Source organism: Myotis daubentonii, chromosome 2, assembly GCF_963259705.1.
Source record: "Myotis daubentonii chromosome 2, mMyoDau2.1, whole genome shotgun sequence".
Classification (NCBI taxonomy): domain Eukaryota; kingdom Metazoa; phylum Chordata; class Mammalia; order Chiroptera; family Vespertilionidae; genus Myotis; species Myotis daubentonii.
Window position 1 is genome coordinate 131,818,556 of NC_081841.1, and position 20,940 is coordinate 131,839,495.

Sequence of the window (20,940 nt, forward strand, 5' to 3'; positions counted from 1 at the left end):
ATCACCCTTATAATAGCTTTATTATTACTTACGATACATCATATTGTGATTATTTTCTTCCTTATTTGTTGTACTATTAGGCAATAAGCCTAATAGGTTTGAGCCCAGAGACTATCTTAACTCAGCTCATTTGATGACTAATGTAGCTGATGACCTCACATAGCACTCAGTAATATAGAATACATTGGTACCAATTTTGATATGGCTACTCAAAACAATTCACTGATCAGGTAGCCAGAAATTAGATCTTACTTTTCAGTGGAATTCTCCCAGGCTCAAGTCAAATCTATTTAAATAGATCACTTATATCAACTACATTGAAGGGTCAAAAAGAATGAGAAACATGAAATAGTACTTGCCAGATAATATAAAGTTTTATATGTGAAATAATTCTTTGTTGGGACCTTTATTTCTCATTGAAATGATATACTAGTTAAGGAATTTTATAGCATATTTTATCTCTTACCAAGAAATTTTGACATATCTGATGTAAATCTTAAGAAAAATTGTCTCTAGCAGACTGAAATGGATTCCCAGATGTTCTTTCTGAGAAGTTATGAGAAAGCACTATGAAGGTCAGGAATAGTTAGTTTTGCAACCATCTCAATTTGGGTTTTTTTTTAAAAAATTAAATACTTTTTAAGTATTAAAATTATTTAATGGCTAATTTTTCTGCTTCATCCATGGTGTTAGGATGTGTTGCCCTGCATTGGGAAATTATCTGGCTTCTAGCTCTTTTGTTTGGGGTTATCCAAAGATATTCCCAAATGAACTGAAATCTAGCCTTAATACCCTGCTTGCTTTATGCAGCCTCTTGAGTCGATTTCACATGATGGCCTCTGTTGCTCTCCATAGTTAATTCCTCCCAAATTAGGCAAGACCCGCCTTCCAGTGAAATATTTGGGTGTTTTATAGTTAACAAATGTATTTTTTGATAATTTACCTGGTATGTCTGCTACTCTAAAATACTTTTTATTTTTAAGAAGTTTTCTAAAATTAACTTCACTGCCATTAACTATTCATTACCCTCTTCATTTAAAGATAAGAAAAAAGCCTAAGATATTGTTGCTTTAGAATAAGATTATGACATCAAGATTCTAAAATACAGCACATGGCACTGTGCCAACACATAGTTAACTTTAAATAGGTAATTGCTCATATGAATGAATCCAGAGAACTGTGAAAGAAAGCATGAGAATGATGAAATCATCTGAAAGTCTGATCTTGAATCTAGTCCTGAATAAAAGACCAGGAGAAGTCTGAAGAGTGGAAATTCCTTTTTTTTTTTTAAATATAAATTTATTTTTCATCTTGTTTCATTTCCTTTCTTAGTATGATAATCTTTTTACATTAGCTCATGCTCTTTAAATTTTCATAATTTTAATTTACTCACTTGTATACAATATAATTTTACAATTTGTGGTATCTGATATTTCAAGTAACAATTTCCTTATACATATAAGGACATTGAAATTAAAACATATCTGACACATGGCAGATACCTAATATGCCTTTCAGTTAATATTGAATGAGTTAATAAACTGATTTACGTAACATAGTGGTTTAAAAGGTAAGTCAGAATTTTTAGAATTTTGTTAGCAAATCTTATAATTTTAAAGCCTTCTCTGTTTTCAAAGTTTACTTTTAATATTTAATATTTTATATATAATTTATCATAGTTGAAAAGATGAGAGTCATAGAAACAGTAAAATGGATTAGATTAAATCTTTTTAGACTATGCTTTTGGTTTTGTTATTTGCTCCTATGGAAAAGAAATTTTTCTAATAAAGGCATGTCTAAAGAAATAACTTAGAATTAGGGTTCATTTAAGAATTCATATAAGAATAATGTGGAAAAACGAGTGATATAAATTCGAAGTGAAAATGTCCATTGGATTAATTTGATGAGTCAGGACATTAGAATCTAAATTATTTTCTACCATTTTGTCCTCATTTTTAAAGTCTCAGAAAATGAAACTTCCATTATGTCAATCTCATTCAATGTGTGTACAGCTATTCATCGAATAAGTCACTTTGTTCAGAAGTACTTGCCTCTGACACTTACCTCTTCAGTGTCATCATTGTACATCTTATTAAGATAAGAAGCATGTGAGAAAAGTTAAAACTTTTCCACTGGTTAAGAAGACCATGAAATGAAGCAGAACAAAAGGTTATAATGCAGTAAAATGCACAAATTTATAATTTGTGAATATTATGTTTGGTTACTTTTCCAGAGGAATGACAATGCAAACAGAAGCTTACATTGTTCCTATCCCAGAGAAGTTAGTGTGATCATATACTTAAAAATTGGCTCTGCTGTGGGTTAGTTGTGTGACCTTGACCAAGTTGCTGTCTCTCCAGTCTTCAGTTTTAAGTAAATAAGAGGTTGAATTTGGATATCTTGTCCCAAATTTTATAATCCTAGAACCGAGTTGTTTGCCTTTAATATAGGGTGGAGCAAAGGCAGTTTTTCAGTTGTTTGTATGGAAAATAATATAATCTATATATATAAAGAGCCAGGGTCCGTAATGTCCACAACGACCAAGGCTCAACCAAACACCAGAAGTCAGTGCTGGGTTGCTGTGGTGACCCCGCACTAACTGCAGCTGGTGCCAGCACAGCAACCCAGCACTGACTGCCGAGGGGGCTGTGGATCAGGGCCCGAGAGAGGCCTTCAGAAAGAGGCAGGGTCTGATCTCCAGCATCTGTTGATCAGCTGTTGCCTCTCTCTTTCCGGGCTTCGCCAACAGCCGCACCTATGTCTCTCCGGGCCTCCGCGGAGCTGCTTATCAACCCTGCCTCTTTGATCAGGCCCAGAGATAGGCCCAGAGACACTGACTAGCATAGAAACCGACCAATAAGAACCAAATCTGGGTGAACTTCGAAGGCAGAACCTAAGGTGGGGACTGAGGAGGGATCTTAAGGGCAACAGGGGTTTTAAGGGTTTTTAATGACCGGTTTGGCAGTGTAGTGCATATGGCTGGCTATCAGTCCAGATATAGGGATGATGTGTTTTTGTCTGCCAAGAGTATCTCCTGCTGAAAAAGGCCCCATCCCCCATTTAAGCAATCCTGTCCTGTATAATCTATACTAATAAAAAGGTAATATGCTAATTGGACTGGGTCCACCGGCCATCTTCCTGGTGTCCACCTTCCTTCCAGACAATTCCATGGTGGTAGGGGCCAAGGCAGAGGCAGTTAGGAGCCATCTGGCCAGTAGGGGAGGGCAGTTGGGGGCGAGATCAGGCTGGCAGGGGAGGGCAGTTAGGGGTGATCAGGCAGGCCGAGGCAGTTGGGAGCAAGATCGGGCCAGCAGGGGGGTGTAGTTAGGGGTGATCAGGAAGGCAGAGGCAGTTGGGGGAGAGATCATGCCGGCAGGGGAGGGCAGTTGGGGCAACCAGGGCGGCAGGGGAGGGCACTTGGAGGTGAGATCAGGCTGGCAGGGGTGGGTAGTTAGGGGTGATCAGGCAGGCAGAGGCAGTTGGGGGCAAGATCAGGCCAGCAGGGGAGGGCAGTTAGTGGCGATCAGGCAGGCAGGCAGGTGAGTGGTTAGAAGCCAGGAGTCCCAGATTGTGAGAGGGCCTAAACTGGCAGTCAGACATCCCCCAAGGGGTCCCCAATTGGAGAGGGTGCAGGCTGGGCACCCCGCCCCCCGCCTGCACAAATTTCGTGCACCAGGCCACTAGTTAATAAATAATAATACAAGAATAAACTTCATATTCACAACTGTAAACCTACTTTTGTCCACCCTGGATATTTATTTTGCAAATAATCCTGTACACTGACATTACTCATAAAAGCAAAGGGAAAAGTAAAATATTGTAGATTTATGTGGAAACCTCTGGAAAGTATATGTTTAACTGCCATTATAGAAAAAAATTTAGGTTATATTACATACATGTGGTAGAGTAGGACAGTTTTATTCCTGCAAATCTATTTTTGAATAGTGTAAAGATCTGAAGTGATAATTTGAGGTTCAAAATTCTATAAATGAGAGTGAATGTAATATTACCTCATCAAAAATAGTTATAAAATACTACTTTAAATGACTTAAAATTTTTTTGTTTGCATTTTTAAGTGAGATAATCTTTTATTATTAAGGGCCTATTCTATGTCCAGTATTTCACTTTAGTCTAAAAAAAAAAATGATCTCTGTCAGCAAAGAACTTTTAGCCTAGATCAGGGGTGGGCAACCTTTTTGTGAGTGTGTGCCAAAACCGCAAAATCTGACTCAAAATTCTTCTGCGTGCCAACCCTAATTTTTTGAGAACATGTTACACCTACTTGATATCTCTTAAGGTGTACGTATGTGAAGAACCTTAAAGAAATAATAAAATTCATTCGAGTGACAAAAACACAGTATGTGATGATGAAAAATACATTTATTTTTTAATGTGTACATATACACTGATAGTCCGACAGAAAACTTTATCACTCCGTTTGATATTATCAGTGGGACTTTTGCTGCTGCATCACTGATGACAGAGATTTTACATCAGGTTTATATTTTGTGACCTTCAGAGATGTGCACAAGCTACTACTTTCATCTGTCAGGCTACTCCTATTACGAGACTTAACAAAATTCATCACTGAGAACAAAGATTCACAAGCGTATATGGCTGAAATCAAAATGCTGGATGGATCTAGAAAGGCAGGGAGAGTTAAGGCAGAGGCATAGAAATTGCTCTTCCCCTCTCTTGGCAATCCATGTCTATGGTCTTTAAGATAACTTGTTATGTAAAATTATTTATCTAAGATGCACCTACACTGAATTTATATGAAAAATAAAAAAATCGATATTAAGAAAAAAATTGTAAATGGAAGATTATAAGAGAGGGTTTTGCATGCCAGCAAAAGTTACTGGCGTGCCATGTTTGGCACGCATGCCAGGGATTGCCCACCCCTGGCCTAGATGGAATATTATACTTATGTACAACAACAACTAGTGAATAGTGGACTATAAAGTCTGTCTTGCTGACTTGAAGTGCGTAGAAGCTCAAGGAAATGAGGACTTAGACTCATAAAAGAAGACTTAGAGAAGGTAGAAGATGAGCAGGGCTTAAAGAATGAATTACAGACCCACCAGTGTGGCTCAGTTGGTTAAAGCGTCCTCTTGTGCACTAAAGGGTCTGGGATTCGATCCCTGGTTGGGGAGTGTATGGGAGGCAACCGAATGATGTTTCTCTCACATCAATGTTTCTCTTCCTCTCCCCTCCTCTCCCCTCCCCTCCTCTCCTCTCCCCTCCCCTCCCCTCCCCTCCCCTCCTCTCCCCTCCCCTCCTCTCCTCTCCCCTCCCCTCCCCTCCTCTCCTCTTCCCTCCTCTTCCCTCCTCTCCTCTCCCCTCCCCTCCCCTCCCCTTCCCTCCTCTCCCCTCCCCTCCCCTCCCCCTCCCCTTCTTCTTCTTCTTCTTCTTCTTCTTCTTCTTCTTCTTCTTCTTCTTCTTCTTCTTCTTCTTCTTCTTCTTCTTTCTCTCTCTCTCTCTCTCTCTCTCTCTCTCTCTCTCTCTCTCTCTCTCTCCATCTCTAGAATCAATGGAAACACACACACACACACACACACACACACACACACACAAACACAACACCATATCCTCAGGTGAGGATTTTAAAAAAGAAATATTGGAAGGAAATCTAGGCTTACATTAGACAATTTTATCCTGAACATTAGAGGATCTATGGCTTTTAACTAAGCAAATCAAGTTTGAAATATTGAAAAAGTTGCAGAGAAAAATTCTATCAGGATATTTTTTTGCCCTAGTAAGATTGACCTTTACCACTATGGGAATAATTGTGAATTAATACCAAAGTATTTTTAAGCTAAATAGAAACATTCCTTTTCCAATCCATTCTAATTTGCATCCAAGCCTTAGCTCAAGTTATCTACTCCTACAATGTCCTTTCCCTCATCTTCAACTTTCTAAATCTTAGGCTTTCTATTCTCTGCATGAAATTTTCCTAGTTCATTTTCCTCTTCAGCCACAAATATCATTTTTCTTTTGTGCTTCTATACCTTAGAACAATGAATATATCCTGCCTTATAAGCAGGAACTATCATGTTTTATTATGTACTTTGCCAGCCTAACATAGCAGGTGTTTGATAAATGGCAATTGAGTGCTGAAAATCAGCAGAAATGGCTTTATGATAAAATATATTCTGAAAAGAGTACCAGCTAGATAAATGTAATGCTCACTTCCTGGTAGTTTAGGAGTTCTCTGCCTTTTACCACGTACTGAGGTTCTTCTCATTCTATACTACGCATTTACGTTCATACCTCAAGTTTTAGCTACCTTACAGTGTCCTTTTAAAAAATTTTAAAGTCAGAAACCTATGGATGGGGTATGAATAGTTGGAAGACCGGTGAAATTTTAATATTCCTTTTTGAGGCTTTGTTAGTGATCTAACATCACCTAAAGCTTTCTGAATATAGTTTGTTTTCTGTTGGCCTTTATTTGTGTGTCTGAGGAGATTGACTAAGGTAGAAAGAAAAGTCCTTACATTAAAAAACACTTTTCAAGAAATAACATTACCATAGTAAAAAAACAAATGTATTGAGTATCAGCTGCAGTTCTTTTTAAAATAAATATATTTTTATTGACTTAAGAGAGGAAGAGAAGAGAGAGAGAGAGAGAAACGTCGATGAGAGAGAATCATCAATCAGCTGTTTCCTGCAAGCCCCTTACTGGGGATAGAGCCCACAACCCTGGCATGTGCCTGACCAGGAATAGAACCGTGACCTCTTGGTTCATAGTTCGATGCTCAACCAATGAGCCACACTGGCCACGCTCGGCTGCAGTTCTTTAAAGTGAGTCTATAAAGAAAATGGTATGCTTCTGACTTCTTACTGGAGCGATCTTATTGAGTGGAAGAGCTTTTCTTAGAAACTTTGGATAATTTTATTAGAGACTAAATTACACCAAAAAAAGGTTTAAGAAATCTCAGAAGGCAAAGAAAATTGTGGATCAAATATGCAGCAATTGCTTTCATTGTTATCATAATGTGATTTAAAAAAAAAATTAGGTGCCCCAAGCTTTTATCTAAAATCTATAGGACATGTTTTTCCAGAATCTAGGTATAAATAATTCTTAACTGTTAGTCAAAAGTCAGGAATTTAACCAGCAATTAAATAATGGTTCCTATGGCAAAGCAGTTTCCCCATATATTAATTTACTTTATAACCTGTTTTCTAGGCATATATTTTGACACCTAAGGCACATGAAGAAAGGATTGAGATTGGAAGCTACAGACATTGTCTGTTCTGAGCAGAGTTTCTGACAATAGACCACTGTAGCAAAGGGCAATAAATGCCACTGAGAATATCCCTCAACACAAATCTGTAAGTATCTTTTGGGAATTACAGGGGGATTAGAAAATTGTCTCTGCTGACTCGATAGAAAAGAAATGTCTTCATTTTGTAATTTGTGGTCTGTATGCTTGTAAATTAAGATACACTGAGTTGTCAAGTAGAGGACTGGTTTGTGGGTGAGAATTTAAGTCAAAACACAATGCAATAACTTGAAACCTTTGTCTTAAAACCTTAGATAAAAGGTTACATGAATTTGGATAACTACATTATTAAGTTATTGGACCTTTGCCTGGAAAACCAATTAGAGGATTTTAGTCTTGATATGGCATAAAGTTAGCATAACCCAGCATCTTGAAATAACAGTGGAAGTTGACAAAGTAATGGAATTTTTGGAAATCAAATGTGGCAGTACTATATATAAAAGGATTCTAAGAAATAAAGTCTAGTGGTAAGGAAGCATGGCATGTGTCTATTTTAGTAATCTAGGAGTGAAGAAATCCCAGACAGAATAGTGGCAATGAGAATGGAGATGAAAGAATAAAAGATATTTCAAAAGGAAAAAGTCTAGAACATCACAATGAGTTGGATAAAAGGGTGGTGTCAAAAAATAAATGTTTTGTACTAGACAATCATGGTATCATTGAAAGTGGACTGTTGAGAAGCTGGTTTGAGAAGATGCTGAGTCCCATTTTTGTCATACTGAATTTAAGACAATCTGCAGGAATCTCATTTGAAATGCTTCGATTAAAGGTTGTGAATATATAGAATGAGAATTCTATGTAAAAGTCATTCTGGAGAGGTAAATTTGTCAGTATCCTCATAAAGCTGATAAGGGTGGACAAGCTGTCTGAAGCTCTTTGTTATGGACAAGATCCCTTTCTTTAAAAAGAAATATGTAGAGCTGGTTTGGCTCAGTGGATAGAGCATTGGCCTGCGGACTGAAGGGTCCCAGATTTGGATCTGGTCAAGGGCCCATGCCCCGGTTGCAGGCTTGATCCCAGTAGTGGGTGTGCAGGAGGCAGCTGATCAGTGATTCTCTCTCATCATTGATGTTTCTATCTCTCCCTCTCCCATTCTCTCTGAAATCAATAAAAATATATTTTAAAAATAATAAATTAAATATGTAAACACATGTTTATGTAAATAAATTATTTGACTAAGTATGTAATCTTAAATAAACATTTCCAAAATTGAATTAAAATTCTTCATTTTTTTCTTGGAGTGTCATATCTCAAGCTTATTATGCCTGTAAGAAAATCAGTTAGGAGGGTCAATGACTAAAATGTGTTCATATTCTTGAACCTTAACCTCTACTTCCATTAATAAAACAAAGATCTTTCCCAGTATTAGATTGAAGGAACGAAATTGAGAATTTAAAATCCAAATAATTCAATCAATTAAAACTTTGTAAAATTGACATGGCTTTAATTTAGCAAATGGAAAGGCAAATAATTGAATTGTGGGAAATGTGCTGGTCTCTAGTTTCAAGAAACAGTACAGCACAAAGAACTGGCATTCTGGCTGAAGAAGTGTAATAATAAACAGAAATTTGAAAACCAGGAAGACAGGTTTTTCAAGAGTACAACTGTAGCATTTCAAAGGTGGTATAACAAGAAATTCCAGAGTTGGCCAAAAATGGTTTAGATAATTGAGATTCCTTATTTGAATACTTGTTTTTGATGGAGAAACATGTTAAGAGGAAATGAAGGTTCTAAAAGATCTGGAACTTTTCCTCCTCCTTACCCTAAATTGGGCTTGCTTCCGAAGAAAAGGCTTAGCCAAAAATAATCAAATAGGAACTCAGTACTGCTTAAATTGTAGGCAGGTGTTTAAAAAGTTACCAAAGGGAAAACAATTTTAAAAATTGTTTAATTAATTAAAAGCAAATTATTTTGGTTTTCTAGAAACTAAACATTGTTTTGTATAATTCCTGTTTACCTAGCGATTACCTGTCTGTAAAGTAGCCACGTCGTTAGACAGAAATACCATATTATTCTACATCTTTAGTTGATTTTTTATGTAATATTTTAATGAAATGTAAGGAAACCTAAAATGTTCATCTGTGCTTCCAAACAACCTTTAAAAAACTCAGTAATATGTCTTCTGGGCATATACCAGGATCTTTAGACTAATTTACTTCTATCCTTGAACCATTTGATTAATCCAAGTTCAGTGAACTTCCAGTCAGGTTATCCAGAAATGGGAACTTTTTTCCCCCCTGTATTTCTATCCTAGTTACATCTAATTTACATGTCTGATCTGCTGACTTCTGTCTTTTCATAACTAAATTATGGAGGTAAGTAAAGATTTAATATCGATCATAGTCATGTAACCTTCATTCTGAACTTATATTCCTTTAATGTGTTTTAAATTACTAAGCACTCTTGTAGCATTGTATTTTTTATTAGCAAATTATGTATATTCGTTTTAGGTGGGCTGTTGTACTGATTAGATGTATACTTTTGTGTAACTTTCAACTCGTTAGTATTTCTATATACATCAATATTTTCATCTCATTTTGTAATCACCCAAGAAAACATCTAATAGAAAAATGCTCTGTAGTCTTTATTTGAATCAAGCCTTTCAGACATTTTACATAAAGTATCCTCATCCATCTTTGAATCTACTATAATTCTTGTTTTTCTAAGTGCCTGTTCACTGATAATGTAGCATTCCGAATTTTTCAGTTCAGTTCAGTTTGGACTGTTGGATGTCCAGCACTGTGGGGAAAATAAAGCAGTCCCAATCCTCATCTTAAAAGAATTTGTGGAACCTCAGACATTGCAGCCAGAATTTCTCAGAGTCTCTTTTTACAAGAAGGCTAAGACAAACCTATCCTGTTTGGCTTCCATCTTGGGAACCCAGAGATATTCCAAATTCTTACCAGAGTGTGAAAATGGAGAATAACATGATATAGAAACACTGAATATTTGGTATGTTTAACTCAACTGAGAGGAAAAAGCCTCTTTAAAGTAATGTTTTCTAGTTTTGAGGTACTGATATGAAATCTGCAGCTGCAGAATGCTGCCTACCTGAAAGCTCTCTCTGGTTAGACAAGTCCTAGGCACATTTTAGCTTTGGGAACATAGTCTTATTTATTTTGCTGCATGTTATTGCTTTTTTGTTCTATGTCATGCTTATTACTCATTTCCCATGTAAGGTGTTAGCTTTTTATCCATTTAAAGACATGTGGTTGGATCTATCTCATAGTTTAGATAAATACGAAGGCATTTTCTAAGCTTAGTAATTATGAGATGCTGAGTTTTTTGGCAAAATTTGTACAGAACTTTTCTTCTCTAGGAGGTCCACTAGAAGGCCAAATAATTCTTTAGGTGTAGTTCTGTGGCAAAGCTGGTAATTATGTTTTGTTTAAAACACTAAGTTTGATGTCACATTATTCTCTTTGATGGCTTCTTTGGCTCCAGAAAGGTAATAAAAATTCCTAAATTAAAAAAAAAAATTTTCCTTAGTGGCTCTACATTGCTAAACTTGCTGTTACAGAATCAACTTCCCCAACACAGGAAAAATAACAGTAGCATATGGGAGATTTAGAGGGCTCTTACCAAGTCATTTATTATCCCCCAGCAAGGTCTCTGGTGATGTGACCATTTCTATTATTTATGATAGAGAATCAATACAAAAGCTTACAAAGCGAAGCTGAAGTTTGTCAGATGAAAACAGTATACAAGACAAATTAGAAACAGCAATTATTCCCTAAACCATGTATTTCTCAAGTTGCTTTCCCTTGACCATTTTATATTAGTTTTGGCTCCTGATTTTAGATATATTTTCAAAGCAGCTCAAATTAATTCTGAACTCTTTCTAATTATGACATATATTAAATCCAAGAGTAAAATTCAACACTAGAGCTTCTTTTCAGAAAATCTCTGTAGGGAGAACTTCCAATTGCTTATAAGGTAAATTAAGGAGATTCAAGAATAAGCTAAAATCTTTAGTGCCTTATCAGAAATGAAACTGGGTGATGGAAAAAAGCTGAAACAAAAGAGAAGTGGGATAATAAGGGAGGCCCGACTATTGATGGTACAGTTAAGACTGACAAACATTAACATGTCATTGTGATGAGTCATACTTGTGTATATGAGATGGATTGATATGTGTATATGATTTTTTAAAAAATATATTTTATTGATTTTTTACAGAGAGGAAGGGAGAGAGAGGGATAGAGAGTTAGAAACATCGATGAGAGAGAGACATCGATCAGCTGCCTCCAGCACACCCCCCTACTGGGAATATGCCCGCAACCCAGGTACATGCCCTTGACCAGAATCGAACCTGGGACCCTTGAGTCCGCAGGCCGACGCTCTATCCACTGAGCCAAACCGGTTAGGGCATGTGTATATGATTTGATGAACAAAGTTTTCAGCATGGTTTGCCAAGACAAATTTCTGCCATTATTTTCTTATAATTGAAAAGAAAATTGACAAATCATTTCATTCAAGAAGTTAAGAGTTAAGTGGTGCCTGTATGAAAATGTTAGTCTTTTTTTTCCTAAGGCAAGCAAGTTTTTAATTTGCCTGTGGTGCATCTAAACATATCACTATTTCCTTCTAACTACATTTGCCTGCCTCCCTTTCTTAAAAAAGACTCAATTTTTTGCATGTCTTCACATCCCAATCACAGAGTCCCACTCTATTTTGGAGTGAACACCAGAGGCTTACTGAAGTGATCTTGACAGATGTGTCTCCAGATATGATATCTCTAAAATATTTACTAAAATAAGAAATTCAATCCACTCTAAAAGTTACTTCTCTATAATGAACATTTTTTTAAGTGTAGCAGTCTGTCTCCTAAAAAATCTCTACATTGTGAACTCATGACTTTTAGACACTATTTAATAAAAGACAAATTATTTTAATTTAAACCCATTGTCAATGTTATGAGTTATATTTATAGTAAGCTCCAGAAGGGAGGGCATTGTTTTGTTCCTTGCAGTATCTCCAATGTCCAGAATAGTATTTGGCACATAGCAGATGCCAATAAATATTTATTGAATGAATTAATAAATGTTATGTATATTATATGTTTCCACAGGTAATATGTTTCTATTAGTGCATTAATAAGAACATTTCTCATCAAACTAGTTTTCTGCAAATGTGAATGACAAACTTATTAATACAGTTTAAATATTTCCTGTTACAATATTTTTTGTTTCAGTATTTTAACCAGTTATCAGTTTTTAATAATCTTACTAGCAAAACACTATAGAGAATTAAATAGTGTTACATATATAACCATTTCAACTATACTCAACTAGTTAAATCATACACATGCCAAAAACTTAACAGAATAGAAATATTGTGCCCTAGAATATGATGCTAGCAAGGGAACCAGACCAAACACATCATCCCCAAAACTAAGATGACGCACTAAAACAACTAAGTTGGCTTTTCTGCAGAAAAGAGAATGCCACCAAAATCAAAACACTTGGTTCATAAAGCTATTTTTCTTATTTGGGCCATTTTTTTCAGTTGCTAACCTTAACATTACTAGTCTTAAAGTATTTTGCACTTTTATAATAGACATAATCTTTTCAGACGCTGTTGGGAAAATTTTTAAAAAATTATTTCTTCCCTACAACCTAGTACACAAATCTTTAAGTAATTACTAGAAATGTCTGGAATACATTTTTTTTTTTACTAAGTGGAGCAGTTTCACAGGAAGGATGGTAAAATTTGTGTCAATGGGAGTTAATGGGCCATAATATGCCACAAGAGTCCCCCTTACTCTGCATATTGTCTTTCAGGTATGGCTCTTCCTTTTTTTAAAATAGCTAATACTTTTACATGGTCTGGTGAAAAAAAAAGCCTTTCTCCCATGCCTAAACCCCACTCACCCAGTTCCCTCTCCACAGGTGACCTGGATCTTTGCTGACAATTTCATGGATATATAAGAAAACGAGTATATTTTTTCACAAATGGAAACTATAAAGTGGAAATATATCTTTTTCAACATTATACATTGTTCTGCACATTTTCCCCTTATAAATATTTGACAATCCTTCCTTATCAGTTTATGAACTGCTGCCCTATTCTTTTTAAGAGTTGTATAGTATTTCATTGTATGAACCATAATTTACCCATTCCCTATTGATGAACTTTGAGTGTATTTCTAATCTTTTGCTGTTATGATGATTATCAGTTGAATGTGATCTCCTTGAGAATAATAATTTCTTTCTTACTCATTTTTTTAATCCTGAAAACTTAGTATAGTGTCCAACAAATGTTTAACAGATGTTTTTGAATGAGTTAATTGTACTTTTTAAAATGGTGCTCAACTGCTTCCACTCTATGGTTTTTTAATCCTACTATGTACAAAGTACTTGGTGCTCTTTGACTTAATGATTCTTCTTCTAAATGTTTATGCTATTTAAAATGACACATATGTAAGAATTCCTACAAGAGGAATCACTAAGTCAAAGTATATGTGTATTTAAATCAGTGGTTCTCAACCTTCTGGCCCTTTAAATACAGTTCCTCATGTTGTGACCCAACCATAAAATTATTTTCGTTGCTACTTCATAACTGTAATGTTGCTACTGTTATGAATCATAACGTAAATATCTGATATGCAGGATGGTCTTAGGCGACCCCTGTGAAAGGGTCGTTCGACCGCCAAAGGGTTCGCGACCCACAGGTTGAGAACCGCTGATTTAAATGTTAGTCGAAGTTATTCATAAAGGTTTTGATCAAATGTAGATGCTAATTAGTAATATATTATTCTTCTCACTAAATATTTAGCACAGTACTTTACACATAGTAATGTTAACACTATTGAGTAGATAAAGCTCATATTCAAGTGAGAAAAATTTGTTTTTATAATGGCATGTAAGTCCATACAGAGGAAAGGGAGCCATCTTCATCATCATCATCACGATTAGTTACTGAGTGCTTACCATATGCCAGGAAATGTGTTGAGTATATTATCTCCTTTAATTCTCAGATATCCTATAGAAGAAGTTGAGGCACAAATAGGTTAAATGACTTGCCCAAGTCATCTAGCTAGTAAGTGATTAAGCTGGGATTAGAAATCAATCAGCATGATTACAGAATCCGTTCTTGAAAGCTGTATAAATGTTCATGAAAAAGAGAAATGGAAAGAGGCATTGAAGGTAGAAGGAATATGTGGCAAAGCACCAAGTGCACAGTGTTGTTCAGAAAGCAACAAGCAGTTAGAGTGGCTTAAGCATTGTTGAGGTGTGGTTGCCCAGAGATGGCATGGCAGGAGACAAGAAAATGGCAATTTCCCTTTACTCTAAAAAAGAACAAAAAACTCATTTCTTTTTCTGAGATTGCCCTGGCAAGATGGCTGCCTCTGGTTTCACAGTTTTGTTCATGGTGAGAGCTTCAGGCCTTTTCATCCTTTCAAAACTATAGCATTCAGTTTTGTCTTCAGAGGATACTGTTCTATTACCAACCAGATGGAAGCCTTCCATTAATAAAGTGTCAATGAGTAAGCCGAGAACATTCGTTCCATTGGCCAATTTTCGACTATCAGGTTTTATAGAAACATACCTAGAACAAAAAAAACACACACACACTTAATTATAAAGCATCCCTTTAATAACTAGCAAAACTAAACACATAAATTTGACTTATAACCACTCATAAATGCATCATACCCATTTTCATCAGATTTTGTTTTGACACTTCATTTATAAATCCACATCAGTAATTTCAGGGTACTGAAAATAGATATCTTACTATGATTTCCAAAGTTATTTTAATTCTACACTTAGGAATGTAACTGGCACTGATGAATTTTCGTTGAGAAACTATTTTCTGGAGCAAACAATTTGGTCAAACAATTACATTTACTAAACATTGCTTTAATTAAATAATTTAATTAATTGATTTAGTCATTTTAATGAACATTATACATTTATAATTTTCCCCCTAGATTTAATTTACCAGCACTGATATTACACATTTTCAGCACTGATATTACACATTTTCTTTTATGACTTATTCTTATCAAACACATTTTCTCCAGGTAAATTTTGCAGATATAAAATATCAAGAAGAATTTATTGTCAAGTTTTACTCAATAACTGTCTAAATATTGCAAAGCAAAACATGGGGTCAAAAAGCCTCTGCCTATTTCCTGGGAAACTTGATAGAACCAAACTAAATAATTATAGAAAAATGAATCTGAACTTTTCAGATTGGTTATATGTTGGCTTTAATAATGTCAATATAACATATTCAATAGATATAGCTGTATTACTCCTTTATTTACCATCAAGGATATTTTTATGTCTTTGTGTCCTCCCACCATTTGTTTATGAGATAGGAAGAAGAGGCCAACTTAAATTAGTTCTAGGCTGCAACCTAAACTATCTGCAGTTTTATGGGATAAAAAGAGCCTTGGGGACATCCCTAGCCTTTTAATTATGACTGAAATAGAGTGGCTTATTGTAGTTCACATTCTAAAGCTCATTCTAGGCGAAGAAAGCAATTCAATAATAAAATGTAAGAATTGTAAAACTACAAAGTACATATCAAAAAAATGTTTATTGCACTGGCCAGTGTGGCTCAGGGATTAGAGTGTCAGGCCACGAACTGAAGGGTCGCAGGTTCCATTCCTGGACAATGGCATGTACCTGGGTTGCAGGTTCGATCCTCGGCCCAGGTCCTGGTAGGGACGCATATGGGAAGCAGCCAATAGATGTGTGTCTTTCACATCAATATTTCTCTCTCTCTCCCTCTCCCTTCCTTCCACTCTCTCTGCAAAAGCAATTTAAAAAATATCCTCAGGTGAGGATTTTTAAAAAAATGTTTATTATGTCTGATAATAGTAAATTTTTAACCTTAGTAAATCATTCCATCTACCCGCAAGTCCCAGATCTTAATTATATAGCGTAGGAACATTTTTCAATGAGAAAAACAGTTATAGAGCATCTCACAAAATAAAGATACAAATAGTATACTATAGGTTATAACAAAGTGGAATGCACTTGCAAGAAATCACTGAGCCAAAGTACTTAATTCCCTCTGAAGCCAAATTGAGAAATGACAGTTTCACAGCACCAGAAAAGGATAGAAGAAACCAATGAGAAATAGAAAACAAAACGTATTTTAAAAACTTAAAAGGCAGTTACACTTTTCCATTTGACCCAGTTTAAAAAAGGAAAAGTGAGATAGAATAAAAGGCTACTGGGATTCTATGGTCTAGAATCCTATGACCATAACTTGAGCTTGATAATGTTACCACATCTGCAAGATGCAAGCCAAGTATTTCTAGTACTGTGAACTTGAGAGATAATAACTGAGCAACCTGTTAGGTTAACAAAACTTAGAGTAGTAAATTACATTAGTGGAACATACCAAACAACTGGATGACACACCAGACTCCTAGAAGCCAGTCAGGCTTATTCTCCACTTTCCACCTTCAAAAAACAACTGAGTGGACAGATTCAGACCAGGGAGTGAGCAAGAAATAAAAATGACTGCCAGCTAGGCAGTCATCTAAGGTGGATCTTTTAAGCCTGGAGGCTTCATCTAGTCATCTGAAATCCCAATAATGTCACCTTATTCAGGTTATCTGTCTCTACTTTGAAAACGGCACTATAAAGTAAAAATAAATAAAATCAAACATTCTGGGATAGAAAAAATTCTGAACTTCAATTGAAAAGAATACTATTTGGGGATGAAAAAAAGCTTTCAACTTTTAAAACTAGGTACTGTTTTGGGAATTATCTATTTTGGAAGTTTAATGCCATTCTCATATTAAGATGAAACAATTTTGTAATGTTTCTAAAACACAAACACTTTAATAACAAGGGGAAAACCACTTGATACTGTGTACATGCAAGGATATCCCAACCTGAGTTTCTAATCTTGTTTTTCAAGATTACAATTATTTTCTCCAACTGCATAGTTTTTAAAGAGCATTTAAGTATTTCCAGGATATCATTTTTTACCTTGCATGTTTCTTTTTAAAACCAATAACACCATTTTTTCATAGGTTTCCTTAGGATCCCTTTTACAAAAGGGATACTCAAAGATCTTAATCACTCATATTTTAAAAACCAAAAAACTGGTCATTTCCTCTCTATTTATGTTAGTGCCCCACCAACGAAAAGAATGTTGTGCATGGAGTTATCTTAAAACCATTTGAGATGAGAGGGTCTTACTTTTATTCACAATCAGCCTATTAATTTAACTGGCTCTCTTCTCCCAAAATGACATTTCAATCTCTTTGCAAGGGCAGGAATTATGAAGTATAATAAGTTAAGAATTATACTGCTCAGTGTTCCCCAGTTGCAAGACCGAGGGGTGTCTTGTGGATGGGCAAACATTGGTAATTCCTGATGGCTGCTGCTGAAGTTAAGAAAATATCCCCAAATATGCCTACCATTATGTCCCAAAAAAGTAATTTTATGTTAGAGTCCTGATGCACAAAATTCGTGCACAGGGTGGGGGGGGGGGCGGGGGAAGGGGTGGTCCCTCAGCCCGGCCTACACCCTCTTGCAATCTGGGACCCCTTGAACTTCCCTCTCGCAATCTGGAACCACTGGCTCCTAACCACTATCCTGCCTGCCTGCCTGCCTGATTGCCATTAACCGCCTCTGCCTCAGCCCCTGCTGCTGCAGCTTTGTCTGGAAGGTCAACCAGCTATCTGGTCTAATTAGCATATTATGCTTTTATTATTATATATACTACACATAAAAAAAATATGGAGACTTTTTCTTCCTCCTGAAAATCGAAGCCAATTTTCACAGCTAGTAAAAATAATGGTGGGACAATATTAAGATAATTTTAAGGGGGAAAAAGATACTGACAGCAGAGTGGAAATTAGCCACAGGGTCCAGTCAGGAACAGTAGGGGGATAAAGTAATTGACTCAGGAGCAACTATCCTTAACATACTGACGGCCTATACCAATAGTTTGAGTTGTCAAAGAGTGCCAAAGATGTAAAAGGATACCAGATTTGCCATGGATTATCTGCCTTAATGATGTTTAAAAATAAAGTAGAATGGAGAAAAATCAGTAGTCAAATCATAAGGCCTGAAAAAGCAAACATAGATAAAGTGAGGAGATCAGGATAAACGATTGAGCCTTCACTATATGCCAGCCATTATTAGGGGTTAAAAAAAAAAGTTTTATTCCTAAGCCAAATTTACTAGCAATGGAACATTTTCTATAAAATTATTTCTTCCTACAACTTTAGTGATCACAGTCCCAGTTTTCCCTGGACAGTCTTGGTTTATTCCTATTGTCCCACATAATAACAAAACCCTCTTTCACTCTGAAAAGTACCCCAGTTTGGACAATAATTATCTGGTCATTCTGCCCAACTCTACTGGCTATCCCAAAACACTGAGTCATAATTTATTCCAAGAAAAGTTGTAGGCATGAGAAACTTTCCGTTTTGAGGGGAAACATCAGGAACTGATATAGAAGAGAGATGCTTCAAAGTACAATACCTGACTCCAGTTTGGTTATCAGTAACGCTGTCCGAGCCACACTGGAAAACGAGGTCGTGGTAAGAAGGTCTTTGTGGAGGCAGTGGAAGTAAGGTCATCTGAGGAGGGCAGCAGTTACTACTCCAGGTTGGTGCTGAAGGTTGCTCTATAAACACTGTAATCCTCCCAGTTAACATCTCAATTGTTTTGCTGCAGGAGCCAAACACCCTGAAAAAAGCTTGAGTGTTTCGGCTTAGGAAATACACCTGCACAAGAGCAGGTCTTGGCTGTAGCAGGAGTTCTTGGTTTAAGAGATCAACCAGAGGATCAAGTTCATAGAAAAGAGCCTCTCTCTGAAGCCTAAGATAGTCTGAAAAATCAGTAGGTAATATAAGCCGTTGAGTTCTCAAAAAATCTAAGATGAAACTAAATAAAACACCATCTCTGTCGACAAAAATCTGGCCACCATCCATCTTGAATTCTTGGTCTCTGCCATCTAACATTCGTGTTAGCCGAGAGGTAGGAAACTGCTTTATGGTAGAAAATCTTGTTGTGAATATTTTCCCTCCCACATTCAGAGTGACCAGTTTCTGACCACTCATTCTTCCCTTGCCTCAGATTAGAGGCTACAAACCTTCCGCCACAAACTTAAGAACTTGTAAATCAAACTATAACCATAAATGTTGCTAGTTATATATAATTAAGTGGAGAGAGGAGAAAATAACAAAAAAACAAAGACCTAGATTTCCAGGTAACTACTGTAAAGCAAATAGTGTATCCATAGTTGTGTTTGCAAATTTGAGTTGCTTGGGAACTTACAGTACACAAAATAAAAAAAGCAACAGATGAGAAACTAGACAGTTTAAGAAAAACTGACAATATATAAGGATAGGTGTCAAATAGATCCCTTTCCTGTATTCCATAAAAAATTCTCCATGAAAAGCTACTGTAAATCTCTATTTTAAAAAAAAATACTGGGAGCAGAAAAGTCCTCCTCCTCCCCAGACTGCTTATCCACTGAATCCTCATGGCGGTGGTTAAGATTTAGAGAAACATTCTCATTTCTTATGATCCCTTTAGCAATTTCAATCACAAATTGTCAGTTAAGGATGAGACAGCCATTACCTCAACTAGCAGGTTAACTTGACTCTTCTCATAACTACAATGATTCTTCTGTACTTTAAATTGCATTGCCATCTTTTTTTTCCTATTTCCTTTGTATTGTCTCTTCTCAACCAAATTAAAGGACTGGGGTAAAGACACTCTGGGCTTTCAAAGAAATGTCTTGTTCTATGACAGATGTAAGTTATACCGGAGAGCAGTTCTAAGATAAGCTCACTCTTGTTTTCCTTGAATTCTAAACAAGGAAATTAAGTATTCTTTGGGAGATAGGGTATCTTTACCTCATGTGAACAGATAGGACAGCATTAATGTTTAATGATTACTTTGTACTTTATAGTAGCTGACAGATTGTTTTCTCTATTGTCAAAAGTCTTACTACTCTTAAATTCTTCAAGCAAGTGGTTTGCTTGGTTGTACGGTTGCCAGGATACTTTGGGACAACCCACACTTAGCTGTCAGTAAAAGGAGGCTTTCCCATTTCCTGCTTTTACCATGTTACTTTTTTTAACCTATGCTTTCATTTGCACAGCCACCTAACACTTCTGCAGTTTATTACCAAACCCCTTTAGTGATAAATTTATAATACCTAAGGAGAAAAAGGCAAGCTAAAATCTCCACCCTCTTAAAAATGTACACTTATCACAAGAAAATGCCACTTTTTATTTGCACTTCATATGATTTACACTTTAGCAAAAAAGAAAATCTACCCTTGGCAGAAAAATCTGGAAATCCAATCCACCCGTTTCCTTTAAAAAAAAAAAAAGTTGCTTTACAAGAGTAGTCTTTATTAGATTCAATCACTATTACATTACCTCATCAATACAATATTACATCATGTGCTCTCTCACCTCCCCTTTTTACATAGCATAAACACAATATTGGGGAGTATGATACTTATTTCAAAAGCACTCTTTAAAAAAGGAGGGTTCAGGACTATACAGTTAAATTTCACTTTTATCTTTATACTACCTAATTTGAAAGGCATATGTAAGATATTACTTTTGAAGGAAAGTATCTGACTGGAATCTTTGACCAAATCTAAACTACCACTCTGTTCTCTAACAAATGTCTAACAAAAAAAGAGAACTATG

The 20,940-nt window shown here is 36.0% G+C and overlaps 1 protein-coding gene and 1 long non-coding RNA gene across 3 annotated transcripts in view; one reads left to right on the forward strand and one right to left on the reverse strand.

Annotated features, from left to right (window-relative positions):
* The window catches only part of LOC132228341 (uncharacterized), a 75,391-nt gene that overhangs the window by 36,384 nt on the left and 18,067 nt on the right, over window positions 1–20,940 (forward strand). For both annotated transcript variants that reach the window (XR_009451327.1, XR_009451326.1), the window contains one exon: window positions 7,187–7,332. This is a non-coding gene — a long non-coding RNA (uncharacterized LOC132228341). The remainder of the gene's footprint in view (window positions 1–7,186; window positions 7,333–20,940) is intronic.
* Window positions 14,281–20,429, reverse strand: KCNRG (potassium channel regulator). The gene is made up of 2 exons (XM_059684568.1): window positions 18,749–20,429; window positions 14,281–14,834 (listed from the first exon to the last, which is right to left on the reverse strand). Exons 1-2 carry the CDS (start codon window positions 19,327–19,329, stop codon window positions 14,594–14,596), a joined length of 822 nt encoding a protein of 273 aa, XP_059540551.1. The 5' UTR covers window positions 19,330–20,429; the 3' UTR covers window positions 14,281–14,593.

Bases quoted from the DNA above. Each gene is read 5' to 3' on its own strand.
- KCNRG (XM_059684568.1), bottom strand. From the start codon at position 19,329: ATGAGTGGTCAGAAACTGGTCACTCTGAATGTGGGAGGGAAAATATTC. The intron at 14,835-18,748 runs GTATTGTACTTT...TTTTTGTTCTAG, and splicing joins GATAACCAAACTGGAGTCAG to GTATGTTTCTATAAAACCTG.